Source organism: Aulonocara stuartgranti (genome assembly GCF_965226115.1).
Source record: "Aulonocara stuartgranti genome assembly, chromosome: 3".
Lineage (NCBI taxonomy): Eukaryota > Metazoa > Chordata > Actinopteri > Cichliformes > Cichlidae > Aulonocara > Aulonocara stuartgranti.
In genome coordinates, this window is record NC_138941.1 from 59147126 (window position 1) to 59169630 (window position 22505).

At 38.6% G+C, this 22505-nt stretch overlaps 2 protein-coding genes across 2 annotated transcripts in view; both read left to right on the forward strand.

Moving 5' to 3' along the window:
- Positions 1-16309, forward strand: part of LOC309701844 (Fc receptor-like B) — a 33963-nt gene extending 17654 nt beyond the window's left edge. Inside the window, exon 8 of the mRNA XM_082526131.1 lies at positions 16241-16309. Within this exon, the coding sequence (XP_082382257.1) occupies positions 16241-16257 (17 nt within the window). The 3' untranslated portion in view covers positions 16258-16309. The remainder of the gene's footprint in view (positions 1-16240) is intronic.
- LOC309701846 (uncharacterized protein) overlaps positions 1-22505 on the forward strand; it is a 124460-nt gene that overhangs the window by 27900 nt on the left and 74055 nt on the right. The gene's annotated exons all lie outside the window — the stretch shown is intronic.

Sequence of the window (22505 nt, forward strand, 5' to 3'; positions counted from 1 at the left end):
TTGAATCCTTCTGCAATGCAACAACTGGTACATGTGTTATTGTTACCTGTGCTCTTTTAAATCCAGCTGTGAGCGATCCACTGTCTCACGCAGCTCCTTTTGTCACTGTTTCCTCCCACTCTCCTTACAGGGCATCTCTGGACAATGTTATATCATGAGTAATAATTTGAAAACATCTTTAAACATAAAAAATAGTGCGCACACACACACACACACACACACGCCCGTTCAGCTATCTTAGTGAGGACCTTCTTTGACATAATGGTTTCCCTAGCCCCTTACCCTAACCCTAACCATTAAAAATGAATGCCTAACTGTTACAGCCCGTCTAGGCCCATCTAGACCACAACATAAAGGGTGATCCATCCCCGTCCATCCTTAAGCAGCACGTCACACACTTAATACTTTGTGACAGTGATTTATTTACAATGAGTGCAGTTAAACAAAGGAAGGGAGCATATCATAACTTCAGGGTGAACCCAAGGCCAAAACAACAAACAAAAGGTAACCTATCTCAGGAATAAACACAACTTACCTACTCAAAAGAACTAACTCAAACGACAATCACTTTCCCCTCTGCCTAACAAAAACAGGAGAAAACTGATCAAACAAAAAGGTGGTCCAACCCTACATGCTCTTACATTAACCAACATAGTGACACAGTGAACGGTCTGCTTGTTGGGTTGGGTCGAGGATGAAAGACCTGGCAGTCCTTAGCGGTATCTTCTTATCCGCTGCCTCCCGGTCCTTAGCCAATCGGTGCAATCCATCCACCCTGGATGCACCAATCACGGAGGAACAGCTGCACACTCAAATTTACATATGATAGTTACGACAACAGTCGTAACCCTAACCCTGACCCTTATCCTAAACGATGATGAGAAATGATGAGAAATGTCCCAAATTGGGACAAGGCGGTCTACATAGGAGTAAATACTTCATGTGACTGCACAGATCCCCCTTCATTCTAATATATCAATAAAGTGAGGCTTGATTTGAGGCGGCGTAGTTGAAATTAACACAGCTGCCATTGAAAAAATCAAATCACATAATCATGTGGATGTATGACTTAGATAAAATGGATACTTTGAGGAGCGGGCTAGATTCTTTTAAAGAGAAAAATTTAGGCTAACTGACCTTAGGACCAACCAGGATGAAGATAAGTTTAACATAAATATCATCCTGTGGGTTTTAGAGTTGGACAGCTTCATTGAGCTAGTCTTTTAAATCCACTTAGGACAGCCTGGCGGTCAGTGGAATGGTCTTGGTTATAATTATAATTCCCTGTAAAAATGTTGTTTTTTTTAGCTTGTTAATGCATTTTTTTAATATCGTGAGAGGTGGAATAGGTTTGTGTTTTAAGGTTTTTTAGGTATAATTATTTATGTTTTAATCGTTTTTAACAAATAAGCCTAACCCAAATATGGGGGCTAGTAAGGATACTGATGGGCCAGCAGATCTTCCTTGACCTCCAAACACTTACTAACATGAATGTGTAAATAAAAGGGTTGAAAACTAATTGATTGTGTTTGCTGTGTTCCTTAACAGCTGCATGAACTCTTACATTTACTAACTGCACAAATTAAATCAAGCTTCCTAAAAATGGGTGAAATTTCCCTTATGGAGGTGTGGGAGGATCTGACCGCCTGTTGGTTTTTAGTTGAGTTTTAATAATTTTTTATTTATTTATTATATATATTTTTTATTTAGACCTTTTGGCACTTTTGGCCATTTCCCTTGGTAAGTGCATTCACACAGGGATTATATATTGGCATCCTCTCTATATGCCATCATGTGGGATGTTACCAAGACTCAATACATAAAAGGAAAACAGAGGAGAAGCACACATGTAACACTAGAAGATCATAAGGAGAATAAGGGTCCGGTCGGCCACTAGGACCGTGCAACGGAGCTCCAAATGGAGATAACTAAGCCATAATCTCCTAATACCTAACCATAACCTAATTGTAACCCTGACACTAAAACCACATTTTGAGCCTCAAAAAGGCCTTCAAACTTGTGGGGACCGGGATTTTGGTCCTCACAAGTGACTGTTGGTTCTCACAAGTATAGTAGAATGCAGATTTTGATCCTCACAAAGATAGCTAGACAGGAATACACACACACACACACACACACACACACACACACACACACACACACACACACACACACACACACACACACACACACACACACAGTGACATTTTATACCGCCTCCAGAATACTGCATATACTATGGCCACAAGTTTGCATCATGGTGTTGATCCAGAACCCTTCCCTTATTATGTATTCCTATAATAGTAAAGCAATAAGAATACAAAAAAAAATACATATAAAATAATAGAGGTGGGAATCACCATACAACCATATCACAATACTTAACGCACGATACAATATTATTGCGATTTTTTTAAAATATCTGCCATATTCAGATTCTGTACATAAAGGTAAACTTTATCAATATTCATTTTATCTAAAGTCTCGCACTCAGTCTTTCTCTCATTCCAGTCAGTTTTATTGTTGACAAACTGAACGGTTTGTATTACAGTCTAGTCCAACTTAACTGAATGCAACCATCTGGTACAATTATAGCTATTCTGAACTATGCAATTTATGAAAACTATGCAGCCCCTTCAGCAACTGAAGAATTTGAAAGTAAATTAAAACAAAATATAAATTTAGATTAAATAAAAAAGTTTTAAACTTAATTAAAATAAAACATGTCTTAAATTAAAATAAGTAAACTGTCATGTTTATTGCTGCCAAAAAAAAAGTTAAACACATTTGGACAGTGAAGGAATGTCAGGATTCTTGCTCAGAAAGAGGATCAACATGCTCTGAGCACAAAAACCTTTTTTGTAACAAAATATCGATTTCTGCTGTCCCTGTATCGATACATTATTAGCAAACAAAATATCACGATACTACACAGTGTCGAATTTTTTTCCCCCACCCCTATAAAATAATGTATTCACGATGATTCAATTTGTTTGACTATCCACTCTGTACAGGCAGAAACCTTTCTAAATTTTTTAAACTGTAGCGATACAATAATTTTGCTGCTGTAAAATCAGCATTTTGTCATATTTGAAATATTTTATCTAATATAATGTGTTTCTTAATGTATTTTCTTTAAAATACATATTAGGTAGTTTATAGTAAAATATAAACCCTCCAGAAAAGGCAGGAAAAGCCCTGTAACTTTTTTCAATTCACTGGTTGCCACAAGACAACTTACCAGCATGTGCATAATAACCTGATACTCCTGTGTGCTTACGACTTACTGTGTTTTGCTGCATCACTCTGTGTCTCCCAATTAAGTTGTGTGTTTCCCCACCACCAGGCAGGAAAAATGTGTGTATTCTTTGCAAACTGGTTACCAACTCTGCCATCAACGGTGAGCATTGGTTAATGCTCATGATGTGACTGATGACTGATGATGATTTCTTCTTCATCTTCTTTTATTTTATTGGCAGTTGGCAACCTATTTAATTAGAGCAGGTAGTTGTACTACTAATAATAATAATAATAATACATTTTATTTGAAAGTGCCTTTCAAAACACTCAAGGTCGCTGTACACAGTAGAATAAAAGCAACATGAAAGCAATAAGTTTACAGAATCATAAAAGCACAAGACATAAACAAATAAAAAAGGAGAGTGGAAAGGTTATGTGGGATAAGCTATTTTGTACAAGTGGGTTTTGAGTTTGGACTTAAAGAGAGAGAAGGAAGAGACTGCCCTCTAGTGGAAGAAAAAGCCTAAACTTCAAGGCCAAAATAACAAACAAAACAAGTGAATCCACCAAAGTTCTACCTAAACCACACTTGAACAGAAAACCAAACAAAAGACAACAACTACCCCAAACTCCCAAACTTAATTAACAGGAGAAAACACACCAAAATAAATAGCCAGGTCATTCCTTCTGCTTTATTGCTTTTTACAAATGGTCAGAACTATTTACAATGCTGTACACAAAACCTGGTGATTCTCAGAGCGCGCACACACACACACACACACACACACACACACACACACACACACACACACACACACACACACACACACACACACACACACACACACACACAAGCATTATGAGGCTGAGGCTTCAGCAAATGGCCTGATTTCAACATTGCATTGTACATCTGCATTGACAGAGCTCTAAAGAGTCTTGCATTAAAGGAAGAACTTAGCTACACATTTTTGTTGAGGATTTTTCATGCAGTTATTATAACTATAAGTTGAGTATTAGTTTATTTTTCATTATGTATTTATTTGTTTGGATATCTCATTTAATATTGGGTTAATTTGGTACATAGTTTACAATCTGTATAGTCTACAGATTGTAAACTATGAACAAGATTAACATTTAAGTTTTTTTTCTTGTATTTCTGTAATGACACAACCATCACTTAAGATATTTTTGTATTAGTAAGACAAAAGTCAAAGTAACAATGCGAGCATGGGAAACATGAACCAGCCTGCTAGTTGTGTCAGATGCAGCAAAAGTCTGAAGTGGTTACTTGTTCCACCCACTGATATGAACGTAATCACAGAGGCTTAAATTACCACAAGAGAAAATCGGTCTCAGCGGAAACTACTTTCGTAAAACTACTCCGTTGCATTGCATGAAGTTTTAATAACATTTGATATTAAAACTCTTTGAGGACACCGCCACTCACTGCCGTAACACCTTAGTCTTCAGCAAAACAACATGGATGTAAGAGCTTTTGGTATGTGTAAGTAATTTCCACATTTGAAAAAAAAATATGTATAAATACATAAGATAAATATATTTATTAAAAAAAGTTTTTAATTAATCTTGTTAAAAACTTGTCAATGTTGTTCATGTTTTGCTTTAAGAGAAAGGACTGCATTTTTATGAAACGGTTATGAGATGTCAACTTTGCCACGTATCTTTGTTCCACATTACAAAAAGGTTATAAAGTTAAAAATTCTGTCTAATATATGTTTATTTCAGTTTGTTGTACATTAAGACAAGGTAGCCTAGAGCAGGGCCGCATGTGATGAATTCATATATTAGTAACTGTAAGATTCAGCAGATACCTTCATAAATCTGCTTTTATCTCTTCAGTGATGACCATTATGATTCTGCTGGGTGTGCAGAGTGAGAGAGTTGGTGAGTACCAGCTATGTTCTTATTTATATAAATGTTTTCATTTTTGAGGAGCAAACAATTCAAGAAAGAAAGGTAGGCGGTAGATTCTTTAATAATGATCATAGGTGTTATGATATATTTTGTGTTTAGCCGTTTATTTCTTGCAGTGATATTCTTTCATCAATCGATGATGTTTTATTTATCTACGTATAATCAGCACAAATATAACTGGAGAAAATGTCTCACAGGTTTTTTAAAAGCTTGTGAAATAACTTTTTTTTTTGACATATTCAACATTTAATCCAGACTGTCTTGAAGAGACGGGCCTTTTCTCTTCTGATGCTGCACCTTGGATCATTGTCACTGCTTCATTGAGCGCTCTGGTGATGTCAGTCGGAATGTACTTAAATTGCTGGGACAGAGGTGAAGAACATGATGTTTTGCACATAACTTTGTGTTGATCACTTTTACTTTGTCACATGCTCTCATCACATCAGCACGTAATTCAGTCTCAGCCAGGAATCAAACAGAGTCAGAAAATAAACATTGTTTGTTAATTGTTGTAGTACTATGAAACACTATAATATTATGTGACGAACTGGGCAAAGGCAACAGAAATTTTGTGAATGTTCTGTTTTTGTTTTTTGGTGTAATTGTAATGGGTGTAAGTTGAATGGCTTAAACTAAGAAACTGACTTTAGTAGCTCAGTGTGCCTCTCTTCTCATCATTTTAATATTTCTCTTATTTAATTAACTTAATGTTTATTTCAGGAATAATACCAAAAAGACTTGTAAAAAAGCAGGAGATAAATTCATTTACTTAAAAACTTCTGCTTTCATGTGCTATGAGCTTTCTACATGTCTGCTTCAAATTAAAATAGTTTCTTCATACAGGTCAAAACTGTTGCCTGAAGTGCAACTTTTATTGTTCCATTTAGAATAAACTTTGAGCCCATCCACTTTAATTTTTGAACAAACCTAAACATTGCTTAGCTTAGCACAACGAGATGCCCAGGAAACCCCAGTTTAAGTTCCCATTAGCCAGTTGCTATCATCTCTGTAACAAAGAAATGCTTTGAAAAACTGGTCACATTAGAGCACTCCTGCTCCACAGTTTTGACAACCAACAGTGTGATTACAAAGCAATTAGATCTACAGAGGACACCACAGCCACAGTCACACTTAGAGCAGCAGGAGAGCTGTGTGCAAATGCTCTCAGTTACCTTTAACTAATGCCATCCTCCCCCACAAACTGGCAGACAAACTCGGGGACTTGGGTCTTTCACATGCCACCATCATGTGGGTCAGCAGCTTCTTGTCTGACAACAGTCAGAGACTCAAGAGTAGAAAGCCACAAATCTTGCGGCCTCAGCCTTAGCATTGGCTCCCCATATACCTATGTCTGCAAAACGGCCCAACACATTGTTGACAAATTCGCAAATGATACCACTGTGGTTGGGCTTGTCTAAGGATGAGCTGGTGTGCACAGCCTTTAACCAGCGCCTATAAACACACTCAACAAAGCAAAAAAAAACATGAGTATGTGTGTGCAGGGATGAGTACAATACGACAGGACTGTTTGTGTCCATCATGTGTGAGCATGTGTGTCTTATTTTATTATTATTTTATGCTTTTTTTTTACCTAGTGTGCACTGGCGAAATTGACACTTTTAACTCATTACAGTGACAATAAAACTGTTTTATACTATCCTATTAAAAAAAAAAAATCAATGAAGAAGCTCATCAGAACGTTTGTCATCAAAATAAAACTGCAGGAATACAGTGAATAGGAAATAGTATTCAGTGTCACTGATGTTACTGTGGATATCTGTCCTCTCACTCCTGCTGTATCTCTCCATTAGATGATGACTTATTGTCTACTATTGCCATTTACTACACCCTAAACCCAAGTAAGACTGAACTTAAAGGTGAGATTAATGATTCCATATGTGCTCTATTTAATTATGATGGGTTCTAAATATTAATTTGAAGTGATATTAGGAAAAGGAAAACAAAACTAAAGCTTGACTAGCAATGCTAACGAACTACAGGGTAAAAATCAAGAAACTGTTTAGAGCAGCAGAGCTGATATTTATGTAATTAAAATGAAAAGGCAGAAAAACTTTTCGGATGTAATAGTGACATTATGTTCCTTTGATTGTCAGATTTTCCAAAGATTCCAAATTAGACCTAACTAACAGTGAATAGCAAATATTGTTCATCATCACTGATGTTACTGTGGTCGTCTGTCCTCTCACTATGGCTGCATCTCTCCATTAGATGATGACATGCTATCTTCTAGAGCCGGGTGAAACTGAACTCAAAGGTGAGATTAACTTTGATTAATGATACCTCATGTCTTGCATTCAGATAATATGTAATACTTGATTGGTGATGAATATTAAATACGGAATATTAAGAAAACCAATGGTTCATGGCTAAATTTTAATTGCTGTGAAGATAATATTGGTGTGTAATTCGAACTTTCCACCTTAGAAAAAATACTGTTTTAGTTTTTTAATTTTTGTATATCTGACAGATTGCAAAAAGAGAGCTGACTGAAGACAAAAATCACATCTGAGTGAAAGTGAAGTCGATGAAGTAATCCACATTTATCACATATTGTTATTGCAATTGAACAAGCTGTACATCATCTGCTGGGTTTGGTGTGAATGTCAACAAACTGTTATGTGTCACTCACATGGTTATAAAAACAGATAAAAGTTCACATACTAACAAATGTGTCTGTCTCTCATGTAGAAGGTAAAATTAAATCACTTGTTGCTTTTTCTCTTTTTGCTTGTGCATGAATGCTTCTCAGAAGAAAACAGCTGCTGCAGCTCATTTCTTTTGAACAGCAGGTACTCACTGTGGTCAACCACTAATGTAAATGTGTTGCTTTGTTTTTGAAACCAAATTTGTGGTAAGCAGTGAAATATAACTGCAAAGTTTGGTACTGAGCAGGTGTCTACATAAAATGTTATATAGTGCACAGACTGAAAATGCTGTGGCTTATGTCACACTGCAGCAGCAGCTGTTCAGAAGAGTTACAGAAAATAAGCTGATTTGGTTTTGTTTTACATTTGTTTTGTCAGACTGTATGAAAGCAGAAGTCAGAAGCTGAGTGAGTGACAACATAGACAACATACTTGATAGGCTATATATCAGTTCCCAAATGTCAGAACAGTAAGAGTAGCAAGTCATTTTGCATGGTTGGTTAAGAAGGTTTCAAGTGGAGCTTCAACATGCAACAAGAAATGGGAGAGAGACAAAACATTATTTTGAGTGCGCAATTTATTGAAAACAACTCTTAAACTGAAACAGGATGTTTTAAAGCTGATCAAAAGTTTAGGACCATACCTCAAACAAACAAAAAAAGACCCCCCCCCCCCCCCCACACACACACACACACACACCTCAAAACAGAAATCAAAATTTCAACCATGAACACAGTAATGAGTAACTTCACCATTATTGTTGATCACTTCAACAATTTGTTGCGACATGCTTGATGCAAGGGTTTCCATGAGTTGAGTGGGAACATTCCTCAAAATGGTGAATATGGCTACACGAAGGGCTTCTATTGTCTGGAACTGTTGTCTGTTTTTATAAAACTTCCCTTGCCATCCATCCCCAAAGGTTCTCAATTAGATTTAAATCAGGGGAACACGCAGGATGGTCCAAAAGAGTGATGTTTTTCTCCTGGAAGAAGTCCCTTGTCCTGTGCGCATTGTGTACTGTAGCGTTGTCCTGTTGCAAAACCCAGTCGTTCCCACACAGACGAGGGCCCTTAGTCACGAGGGATGCTCTGCAACCTCTGGACATAACCAGCAGCCGTTTGACCACCCCCCTGCACCTCCTGAAGCGTGTTTCATTGAAGGAAAAAGCACCCCAGACCATGATGGCGCCCCTCCACTGTGGCACGTAAAAAACATCTCAGGTTGGCTCTGCTTGTCATGCCAGTAACATTGGAAACCATGAAGACCATCAAGGTTCATCAGAGAATTTCTTCCACCTTTCAATGTCCCATGTTTGGTGCTCTCTTGCAAAGTTTAAACGGTCAGTTCTGTGAATTTTTGCCATTTTCAAGTGGTCTTAAACTTTTGATCAGGACTGTATGAACACTAGAGAAGTGTTAAGTAATAGTAAAGCAGTTTTTCCAGGTATTTTGTTTATGACTGATCCTTTTCTGCTGCAGTCTAGTGGTTACTCTTGATATGGCAACGTGAGATGACCAAAACAACAAATGTCACATCATCTGCCGACTTATTGTCATGAGCTGCAGGGGGAGACTGTGTGGGGTTGTGTGTTGAGGAACAGGAACAGAGGCTATAGCTAAACTAAAACCTAAACTGGAAAAAACACTAGAAATGACTAAATGGAGTAACTATGACTAATGTGAAAAGGAGTCTGTGCATGTACATGAAAAACTATGAACCGCATGGCATGAGTAAACCAACATGAACATGATCAGCTTGGAACCTCTTTGTGCGGGTGCATGAAAGAACATACGGTTACATTGTAACCTTGGTTCTCTTAGTGAGAGACTATCTCTCCACATCGTTACATATTCCATATGTACGGGGTACGACCCCCCTTGGTCGTGGCATGTGGATATTTCTTTAAGACACTCCGGCACAGCATACGTATAAAACAGCTGTGCAGACGTGACACTGGTGATCGTTTGATCGGAACGCGTCTCCGAGTGGCCTCACGGTGGAGGGATAGTCTCTCACTAAGAGAACCAAGGTTACAACGTAACCGTACGTTCTCTAGCATATCAAGACTATCTCTCCACACCGTTACATATTCCATATGTACGGGGTAACTCTGTAAGACACGCCGCGAGGAGACAGTGCAACCGAACCGTCGAGAGTGAAGACCAAAGAGCCATATACAAGACACAGATGCACACACCACCCCGGTCAGGGCCAAGCCAGACGTGAAGGCCGAGCCAGGGGGTGGAGGCAGCAGTCTGCAGATGCCAGACTGGCCTGAACCGGTCCTGCAGGATGCAGGATGCAAGTGATCGGCCACTCAAGGGCAGCCCGGGAACCGCGAGGTATATAGCCAGGGAACGCAGCACACCAAGCCGCCAAGTAACAGCCCGCTGGTCGCATAGGGCTACGACATGCCGGCAATGCCAGACAGAGAGCCAGCACCACAGCTGGAGAACACTCACTTGCCACAGCGAGGTCCAACTGGCGTGTACGCCGGCAAAGCGGGCAACCACAGGTGAAGCTTGTAATGTGACCCGTCCATTCTCAAAGCTGAAGCCACCCCGAGCTCTTGACAGGCAGGGAGGGGGGGGGGGGGGGGGGGGGGGCTGGCAGCCTAGCCTGCGTAAGTGGAGGGCTGAGCAAGGCAACGACCCAATGGTCCACCCGTCACCGTCACCACGTACATGTCCGCAGACAGTGGAGCCTCAAGAGTGAACTCGCAAAGAGACACTCGAGGTCAGACACAAAGTCCCAGCTACTGGGCGTCCCCGTGCTGGCCATGTAAGTCTGTGACACACAGGCAAAGCACCAACCGGGAGGCAGCAGCGCAGGCAGGGGACCTCTCACTCGCTGGCCATGCACGGCAGCATCCAACTGCAGGCAGGGGCTCATAAACGCCAGGAGGCAGGGCACACATGGCCTGCAACCAGGAAGCAGCAGCACCTCAGGCAGTAGGCGCTGAGGCTGTGTGATAGCAACAACCTGGAGGTCCACTCAGCTAGAGGGGACCTCAGGAAGGGCCAATTCCCACACCTGGCATGCTCCAATCATGAGCTGAAGGGTCCCAACTCGCCCGGGGACCAGCAGGGGGCAGCCCAGGGACAGGTGGGCAACACCGGCGGAGAGGACGGAAGCTTCTTCAACATCCGCCACCCGACAGCCAACCTCCAAGCCCAGGCCTTACAGAGGCGGAGCCATGGGAGGGACGCTGTGGGAGGGGCCAGCAGTAAATCAGCAACAGGTGTGGGAGGGGACCCAGCCCATGGCCTGCCTAACTGGAGTCACAGCAGTGGCAGCCATGTTCCCCATAGTAGCCCGCTCTCTCATTTTTGGAGGCAGGAGAAGGGGGAGGGACGGGCCAGTTAATGCTTTCAAACCCAGCACGGTCTGCCTAGACTGCACTGGCAACAAAGCAGTGCATGCAAGCAGCAGCCACGTCAGCCAGCACAGCATGCTCTAGACTGCTTTCACATTAGTCAGATATGTGCCCCATTTCACCCAGGCACTGCTCGTGCCTACCATAAATGGCAAAAATACCATACACAGACATGTTTGGGACGTGCGGGCTGCCATACTTCTGCTACCAAGCAAGGGGGCGGGGCCACACGCTAACCAGGAAGTGCTAACAGGTAGCCAGCGCTAACCGCAACCTTAACTCCCCTTCCACTGTTTATTAGCTCCTGTATCACAGTGCTGACAGGTAAAAGCATATGCTTGGAACTCTGACACATTTCCCCAATGTAGCCAAGCTACGAGCGGAGCCCTGCTGGCCGCGTTAACCTGCGAGCTGCGGGCAACACGCCAGACAGGCTAACCAGCTGGAATGCTACTCGCAGGCCGGCTAACGATAGCTGCCATGAACCGTAGCATAATTCCCCACTGTTTATTTCCACAGTGTTAAGCAGGCCAACAGCGAATGTTTGGAACGCTGAAGCGGTATCCCCTCTGTGTTAACACACTTAGCAGCCGAGCAGCACAGTGCCAAGGCGACAGCGTATGCTTGAACGCTGAAGCCGTGTCCCTGCCGTGTTTCCACACTGTAGCCGAGCTACTCGCTAGCCGGCAGATGCACAGCATGGTCCGACCAGCGCATAAGCCTGCTTTGTTTTCGAGGCGATATGCCGGGGAAGGGGGACCAACCAAGGGGAAGCAAGGGCCAGCTAGGGGGAACCAAGCTAAGGGATACCAGGGGAATACCGGGGCTACCAGGGGACCTAGAAGGGAGAAATACATCGCCCACGGAGGATGCCGAAGCACGCTCCAATAGACGCACACACACAGTACTCTCAAGGTAAGCACCCTTTCGCACACACACACACACACACACACACAACAAGTGGAGATCAACGATCACCGGTGTCACGTCTGCACAGCTGTTTTATACGTATGCTGTGGGGCGTAGCCGGGCGTGCCAGAGTGTCTTAAAGAAATATCCACACGCCACGACCAAGGGGGGTTGTACCCCGTACATATGGAATATGTAAGGGTGTGGAGAGATAGTCTCAATATGCTAGAGAACTAAGAATTAAACAACTTGAATGGCAACATGAACTGCACATAATCCTGAAGACCACTTAACTTGACCAGTAGGGATGGAACACAGACAACGCAACAATGAACAAGGGAGACAGAGGACTTAAATACACACATGAGGTGATCAGGAGAAGTAGAGACACATGAGAACACAGCTGACACACATGACCCTAATGACAGGACAGGGGAGGTGAAATTAAATATAATGAACAAAGAACACCAGACTCTTTCAAAACATAATAAATAAAGGATAACATAATACAGTGAAACTCAAAACACTGAATTGCATGACCCAGGACTGTGACACTTATTCAAAATGTTGAAGTTATCTATGCCTTGATTTCCCTGTTTAGATTGTCCTCTACAATAAAGATAAGAGACATCCTTCTGCCCTCTCCACTGTGTCACTTCTTAAGTGGTCGAAATCTTATGTGGTTTAGTTTACTAACACAGTCTGCTGACTTACTCAGCTTATTTGGAAAAAATACTGATAAATTGATCATGTAAAAATGAAAAGTATGTGTAGGTTATAGATTCTTACTGACATGAATGTGAGGTTTTAAAGTAGAAAAAGTGAAGAAAGATAGTAGAAAATATAAATTGCAGTCTGCAGATTTTTCAGACTCATGGCAATCTCTCACATAGCATCATCCTGCAGTACACCTACAGTAACAAACAGAAAACCCACTCTCCGCAACAAAGAACTAAACAATCAAATGTATTGTTACGGTACATTAAAGTGACATTTTTAATGCTTATTGCCATAGATAATAAGCATTAAATAAGCAGATGTTCTTCCTGACACTTTTCAACTATCTCTAAATGAACATTCATGTAAACATGAACTATGCTTAAATGACAGAATGTGATTAAGTTATTTACAGCCATGTTTATTGACTTGTGGCCAAAAATGAATGTCAAGTTCCAGAAGAAGTTTAAAAGTATTAACTGAGATATTTCACTTATCATGTGAAATATCTCATCATCTATTGAACAGATTACCACAAAAATTATTAAAAGATTGGAACTATTGATGGCTTTCATATCCTTCCTTAACACTTCTTTTGTGCCACCAAGACTGTGTTCATTTTTATTATGTGTTTATTCATCTCTTGAAATATATTTTTAAATATGAATTTGGTACATCGTTTATACTCTGTATAGTTTACAGACTGTAAACTATGAACAAGATTTAAGTTGATCTTGTTTTTCTGCAATGATATTACTGTAATATCAATTAAGGAATTAAAAGCTGGTTATGAACATCAAAGTAACAATGCGAGCGTGGGAAACATGAACCAGCCTGCTAATTGTGTCAAATGCAGCAACAGTCTGAAGTGGTTACTTGTTCCACCCACTGACAGTGAACTTCACTATCACTGAGGCTCGACTTGTCATAAGAGCAAATCGGTCTCAGTGGAAACTACTTTCATTAAACTTTGTTGCATTGTAAGAAGTTTTAAAAATATTTGATATTAAAACAGTTTGAGCAGTAGGAAGACACCCGTGCTCACTGCCGTAACACCTCAGTCTTCAGTTTGCAGCAAAACAACATGGATGTCAGAGCTCTCGGCATCAGACTCTGTGAGTAATTTCTCAATTTCCACATTTGAAAAATAAAATTATATGTGTAAACAAATAAGATAAATAAACAAAAATAATAGATACAAATAATAAATAATAATAGATAAAATGGGTAAATATAATATACAATAAATAAAAGCGTTAATAATCCACATAAAAAAAAGGTTAAAGTTATAAATTCTGTCTAAATTGTGATGATTTAGTTTGTTTTACTTTAAAACAAAGTAGCCCATAGCCCAGTGGGCAAGTATGATATGATATGATATGTAACAAAATGTTTTATTAGTACCTGCAAAAGTCTTTTGTCTCTTCAGTGATGACCTTTATGATTCTGCTGGTTGTTCAGGGTGAGAGAGTTGGTGAGTACTGGCTATGTTATTGCTTATATTTTCCATTTTGGAGGAGCAAACAATTCAATTGAGTTTTTCTGTATTTTATTTGGCGTTTTATTTAAAAAATACTTTTTTGTGGTAATGGCTGATATAAGTAAGTTAATCAGATGCGCAAAATATCCCAGATTTTTAAAACCTTGTGTAACCTTCAGGTATTTTATCTCCCTCTTCTCTTTTAAATTTTTTTTTGACATTCAACATTTAATCCAAACTGTTTCAAAGAGGCGAGCCTTTTCCCTTCTGAGGACGCACCATGGATCCTTGCCATTGCTTTATTGAACGGTCTGGTGCTGTTGCTTGGAATGTATTTTGGCAACAATTGCTGGTACAGAAATAAAGGTAATATTTTGTACACTAAGCGACATGAAACTTTGTGTTCATTAGTGTTGACAAAAATATAAATTGTTATTTTGATTTTTTTTTTTTATGGAAATGCTTTTTTCTGTCAACAAAAGCACATCATTCAGGCTCAGCCCACAATCGGGAGTCAGATTGAATATTGTGCTTATTAATTGTTATTATATTTGGAAAAAAGAAACACAATTTTATTAACAGGAAGAGGAAAGATATTTAAACAGGCATCTTTTTCTTTCTTTTCAGTAATAATAACAGAGTAATAAATACATTTATAATGTGTAAATGTATTTATAAATAAATAAATAATTTTTAAACTACTGACAAACACTTTCTTGTGTTGTTTTTCCTACATAGTTTTTAAAATGTGTACACATTATTTATAATGAAGATTTTCTCTAATTTTAATAAAACTAATTAAAATAATTAAGCTCTTTAAAGCCTGAGAAGCTCAAAATAAAAATATCGAAAAAAACTTTTTAAAAGTCTCAGTATTGGGAAAAATACATAGATTTTCTCAAATATTATTTTTTATTTCTCAATATTGTAATGCTAGGAAAGCAATGCTAAAGCTTCACAACCTACGTAAATGAAATGTGAGATAAATATCAAGAAACTGTTTAGAGCAGCTTATATTTATGTAATTAAAATGAAACGGCAGAAAAATAATGTTCTGATGTAAGAATTACATCAGAATTCATTCATGCATCAAAATTAAACTGCAGGAATACAGTGAATAGCAATCATTGTCACTGATGTTACTGTGGATATCTGTCCTCTCACTCCTGCTGTATCTCTCCATTAGATGATGACTTATTGTCTACTATTGCCATTTACTACACCCTAAGCCCAAGTGAGACTGAACTTAAAGGTGAGATTAATGATTCCACATGTGCTCTATTTAATTATGATGGGTTCTAAATATTAATTTAAAGTGATATTAGGAAAAGGAAAACAACACTAAAGCTTGACTAGCAATGCTAATGAACTACAGGGTAAAAATCAAGAAACTGTTTAGAGCAGCAGAGCTGATATTTATGTAATTAAAATGAAACGGCAGAAAAACTTTTCGGATGTAATAGTGACATTATGTTCCTTTGATTGTCAGATTTTCCAAAGATTCCAAATTAGTATTGTGGTCGTCTGTCCTCTCAATATCTCTCCGTTAGATGATGACGTGTTTTATTCTGCCATTTACCGAATTTTCCAGAGGATTAATAAAGTTTTATCTTATCTTATCTTGTCTTACTACACTACACCTTACCCACGGGTGAGACTGAACTCAAAGGTAAGATTAACTTTGATATATGATTCTGTTGCATTTAGATAATATGTAATATATGATGTGTGGTTAATATTAAATACTGGCAATATTAATAAAACTGATTGTTCATGGCAAAAAAAAATCATGTTTGTTAATTAGCTGCCCTGTGAAATTGATTTTGGTGTGTAACACGAACTACAATCTCCAAATTTACTCTATCCTTTAAAGAAAATAACATTTTTTATCTGTATTTCGTGTATATCTGACAGGTCTCAAAAAGAGATGAATGAAGACAAAAATCACATCTGAGAGAAATTAACATCGATGATGTAATCCACATTTATCAGATACAGGGAGTGCAGAATTATTAGGCAAGTTGTATTTTTGAGGAATAATTTTATTATTGAACAACAACCATGTTCTCAATGAACCCAAAAAACTCATTAATATCAAAGCTGAATGTTTTTGGAAGTAGTTTTCAGTTTGTTTTTAGTTTTAGCTATTTTAGGGGGATATCTGTGTGTGCAGGTGACTATTACTGTGCATAATTATTAGGCAACTTAACAAAAAACAAATATATACCCATTTCAATTATTTATTTTTACCAGTGAAACGAATATAACATCTCCACATTCACAAATATACATTTCTGACATTCAAAAACAAAACAAAAACAAATCAGCGACCAATATAGCCACCTTTCTTTGCAAGGACACTCAAAAGCCTGCCATCCATGGATTCTGTCAGTGTTTTGATCTGTTCACCATCAACATTGCGTGCAGCAGCAACCACAGCCTCCCAGACACTGTTCAGAGAGGTGTACTGTTTTCCCTCCTTGGAAATCTCACATTTGATGATGGACCACAGGTTCTCAATGGGGTTCAGATCAGGTGAACAAGGAGGCCATGTCATTCATTTTTCTTCTTTTATACCCTTTCTTGCCAGCTTGTTTGATGATCACGCTTCAGAAGCTTTGCAATTTTGAGACTGCTGCATCCCTCTGCAAGATATCTCACTATTTTTGACTTTTCTGAGCCTGTCATGTCCTTCTTTTGACCCATTTTGCCAAAGGAAAGGACGTTGCCTAATAATTATGCACACCTGATTTAGGGTGTTGATGTCACTAGACCACACCCCTTCTCATTACAGAGATGCACATCACCTAATATGCTTAATTGGTAGTAGGCTTTCGAGCCTATACAGCTTGGAGTAAGACAACATGCATGAAGAGGATGATGTGGACAAAATACTCATTTGCCTAATAATTCTGCACTGCCTGTATTGTTATTGCAAATGAACAAGCTCTACATCATCTGCTGGGTATATAACTGAACTACAAAGAACTATAAGTACCAATAAATTCACATGCTAGCAAACGCTTCTGTCTGTTATTTAGAAGTTGCATTTAAAGCACTTGTTGTCACGGCGGGGTGCGCCGGTGTGTGTGTGGAAACAGGACCCAAAAGCAGATGACGATGAGGAGTAGTAAGGTTTTAACAGAAGGTGAAGCTTTATTGCGATGCCGGCAGGAAATAAACCAAGAGACCAAAAACACTAAACTGGCAAGACACTAAGAAACAAAACACTAAAGGTACTAAGACCAAAAAACTATAACTATGACTGAGGTGAGATTAAACAGACGAAAACTATAACCATGACTGCGGTGATGTAAACAGACGAACCGACAATGGCATGGAGAAAACAAAAGGCTTAAATACAGACATGAGGTGATCAGGGGAAGTGGCGACACATGGGGGAAAACAGCTGACAGACATAAACCTAATGACAGGACCAGGAGAGGAAAGCTAAATACAATAAACAAAGAACACATGACATTGCCAGAATAAAACAGGAAATACTAAAACATGACAACACAACTTAACAGACCTAATACGTGATGAATAATTACAAAACCCCAAAACATAGAAAACCAAGAATAATAACTGCCTAAACTAAAGGAAAATAGGAAATAACACAAAACTGATCACATAACAAAATGAGACAAATACAAAGAAAACTCAGAGTGCTGGGTCGGAGACCCAGCCTGTGACACTTGTTGCTTCTGCTCTTTTTGTTTGTACATGAATGTTGTTCAAAAGAAAAAAGCTGCTGCTGCTCATTTCTTCTAAACAGCAGGTTCTCATTGTGGTCAACTGCTGATGTGAATATGTCGCATTGCTTTGTTTTCCAAAACAGATGAACCAAATTTGTGGTCAGCAGTGAAATACACCTGCAAAGTTTGCTACTGAGAATATCTGTATGTGTGGTAGTGCACAGACTGAATAACTGGTGGCTTGTTTCATGCTGACACAGAAACTGTTCAGCAGAGTCAAAGAAAACAGGCTAATTTTTTAGGTCAGACTGTGTCTCTGAGAAGAGGAATTGATTAAGATGCAGAGAGGTGCTGCTCAGCTCTTTTCTGCTTGAATATTTATAGTAAGCTTATAATTCATAGGCTAATTATCAGTATGAGGATAAAAACCTTCAGCATATTTCATGATGAATATGGATTATAATATGTTATCAATATGGATTTTAACAAGGTACTAATTCATCAAGCATATTTAATATGTTTACATGATAGCAGAAAATGTAACTATGGAAAGGATTAACAATACTCTTTTTCTTATTAAATGAACTCTTGAAATTTAGACATTATTGTGTTTCATGATAAAAACATCCCTTCTGCTTCACCATCTATGTGCCAGTATGTTACAAATAAAGATACTGTGTATGCTGAAGCCCCCAATGCCAGCCTGAGGCTGTACCTGAACCAGGTGAGTTAAAGACTGAACTTTCTCTGCCATCAGTTACCGTTGGCACTACACTGGACTGACAAGTAAAACCTCCAGGAGCTGTTTTCAAAATGAGCTTGTTTTAAAGAAATGTAAACAGTTATAGCTGTACTGATGCACCAGCATTGGTTGAATAGTATAAATATGGACACATATGAACATGTATTACTTAACACAAGTGTTGAGTAATACAATACTAATGCAGTTTCAATGCAGTTTCTTTAGCGCCTCTGTTGATGTGGATCTGTGGAAAAGCACTCATTATTATGTAATGAAGGAAAAAACCTTTCCTCTGCTGCAATCTAGTGGTTACTGTTGATATTACAACGTGCTGCAGCCTTATTAAACTCTAAAACTCCCGTGCCTGTGGGCATGTGGCAAAATTTCAGTTATATGTGGTTTCATTGTCCTGTTTAAATTGTCCTCTTGAGTAAAGATAAGAGAGATTGTTCTGCCCAATCAATCTGATCACATCTAGCTATAAATCTTAAGTGTTTTGTTTACTGACAGAGTCCTCTGACTGATTCTGCTTCTTTGCAGGAAGAGAAAAACAAAACAAAACAAAAACCAAATCTCCAAACATTTTTTTTTACATCCATTCCATTCCATTCCATTCCATGCATTAGTTTCTGTAATTTCTGCAGCCAGTTACACAGAGGCTCAGAGAGGCCACGCATCAGATCCTGATTGTCACAATTATGTTACCATCATGCTTCTTACATCATGTGTCTTTTTGCTTACCAGTTCACTGATTCATTTTTTGTTGTTGTTTGCTATATTTCTAGAAGCAGATGCATCATGGTCTGTGACTCTATGCTGTGTTTGTGGATAAATATGCGACCTGTGACTTTCTGTTTTCACATTCAATAATTGAAATTAAAAAGTCAAACAGATATAATTATATAAAGATAAAGATTTTCATATAGAATTGTTTAATTTTAATTTCAATAACTGGCTGATATATTAGCCAAATGCACTCCGTGTCAAATTGTGTTTATTTCTGTCAGTCTTGTATTGCTAGTTGATATACTGCAGGGGGCAGCCCGAACACAGGCAATATTATTGCACGTAAAAACTATGTTCAATATATTCTGATCAGAAAAACACACTTAAATCCACCTCTGTCTTTTATACATATTAAATAATCTCTGCAGAAACATTCAGAGACACCACGCCTCAGAGCACAGCTGTCACATTTACCTCATCTTACACACTGTTTTCATAGTTGTGGCTCTGCTGCTGTTCCTCACTGACAGCTGGTCTAGCTCAGACTTTCTAACTTGTGTTCACCTATGTGCAAATGTAACTGTCATGAAACAGAAAACTGTTCATGCAATGATGAGAAATAGATCAATGAAACCAGTTATCACACTCATCATACTTCATGTAGCTGATGAACAATTCACTGATTCATTCATTTTGCTGGTAATAGTGACCGTCTGAAGAAATGAATTGGTTTATCTGCTGTTTCTACAAATACCCTTTTTCACTCCTTATTTTCACTTTGAAGATAACTCATCAACATCTGCTCTGCTCTCACTGCCGATCACACTGTGGTCTGTGAAAGTCAAAGGAAAATCAACCTGATGTAATGTGACTCCGAACCTAAAACCATCTGTCAGTCCCAGCACACACCTCTACTGGCAGATTTCTGGCACTTTGTCTCTTAGGTTAGCCTCCCAAATGGGCCTTATTGTATTTCACACACATACACACAGTGGGGCTTTAATCAATGGAAATTTGATATGTATTTTGTTATTTTACTATGTGCAGTTTGATTTTTTTTCTTTTATTCAAAAATAAAACTGAAATTAATTTCTTCTTTTCTTAATCTCAGCTGCAGCTTCGCTTTGTTGTTCCAAACAGATCACAGCTCTTTAAGTATGAGCCGAGAACTTTTTACTGTGACGGGGGTCTCTCATTATATTGTTGTACATACATTAAAAGAGAATATAAAATCATGCAGCTACATTAATGACAAAACAGCAACAGGATCGCCCTGAAACATCACTGTATGTTTTAATTTAGTAAGCAATGATTTTTCATAATCAAACACACATTTTAATTAAACAACACATTGATTTTCAACTGGTTTTCTGATCCTGGAGACTGCTGCTGTTCCTGTGATAAAGGGAGAAGATGTAACTCTGAGCTGCAGAAACGAGACATCAGTAAGTGGCCTGCATTTGTATAGCGCTTTTCTAGTCCCTAAGGACCCCAAAGCGCTTCACACTACATTCAGTCATTCACACATTCACACACTGGCGATACCAAGCTACATTGTAGCCACAGCCACCCTGGGGCGCACTAACAGAGACAAGGCTGCCGGACACTGGCGCCACCGGGCCCTCTGACCACCTTTGTGACTGGTATGTTTGCACAAAGACAAGAATATTTTGTGATTAATTGTCCATGAATTTAATAGCTAACATATCTCATCCATGACTAATTATCAGCTGGTTCTGTGGTCCTGGAGAGTCCTGCTGTTACTGTGATAGAGGGAGAAGCTGTGACTCTTCGCTGCAGAAACAAAATAGTTGCCTCCAACTTCACCTTTCATTTTTACAAAGGTGGAGTTCATGTTAAGAGCAGCTCCACAGGAAACATGACTATCCAAAGAGTTTCCAAGTTGGATGAAGGACTTTACAAGTGCAGCATCTCAGGAGGTGCAGAATCTATAGCGAGCTGGCTAAGTGTCAAAGGTGAGAAACAGCGATGGTTAATGTCCACACGACACAGCAATTGCCTCAACACAATAAAACTTCTGGATTTTTAGATGCTGTCAGACAACCTCATGGTGAAACAATAATGGTGTTATTGTCACATGTCAAAGTTAATTTACCTACACTGAATTGTTTTCAGTTACACAATTTTTTTCACCACGAGTGAAAAGGTTGGTTTAAAGTTTGATGATGTCAAACTTTAATTTGTAATCACTCATTTTTATTCATGTAACAAAACTAAAGTAACTTCCTTTAATTAAAAAATAACAATAACTGTCTGCAAAATGTATGCAGACAGTAAACATTCAATACACTGAAAATCCACTTTGTCTCACTGTCTTCTATCATCTCTGCATCCCATCACACAGAGTCCCAGAGAGACCACGGTTGTCATATTAACCTCGTCTTACGAACTGTCTTCACTATCATGATGGTGGTGGCTCTGCTGCTGCTTTTGGTGGGACTTCATCACTTTGGGAAAATCAGAGCTACAGCTAACTAATGGTTGCCCAGCTATAAATGATTCAGCTACTGATGACAAATAGAACAATGAAAGCTAAATGGCTGATATCCTATCATGCTTCATGTAGGTACTCAATGAATTGTTTTGCAAGCTTTTTAAGCTTCTAAAAGCACATGCATCATGTGATGTGACTGTTTTAAGAAATTAAAATATATTTTAAATAAAAATGTTATGATATAAAAAAGTCATCTGTGTAAGTACAATTTAAAAAAACCCCATCATAATTCTGAAAAACATCTGCAAAGTCATCGCAATATTTCTACTTGTCTATAAAAGAACTTTGTAGTGTGTTTGTTGTGACCTATGATTTTCTATGTACTGAAATGCATCTCACTGCATTTTAAATGCTTCAATTAATAAATACAGAAAACAAATATTTTATGTACTTTACTAATTGCTTACAGAATACAAGACTCATATCAAAAACCTACATGTTATACACTGGTGTTTACAGGGAACACCAGTGTATAAAACTCCAAGCTGTTTATAGAAC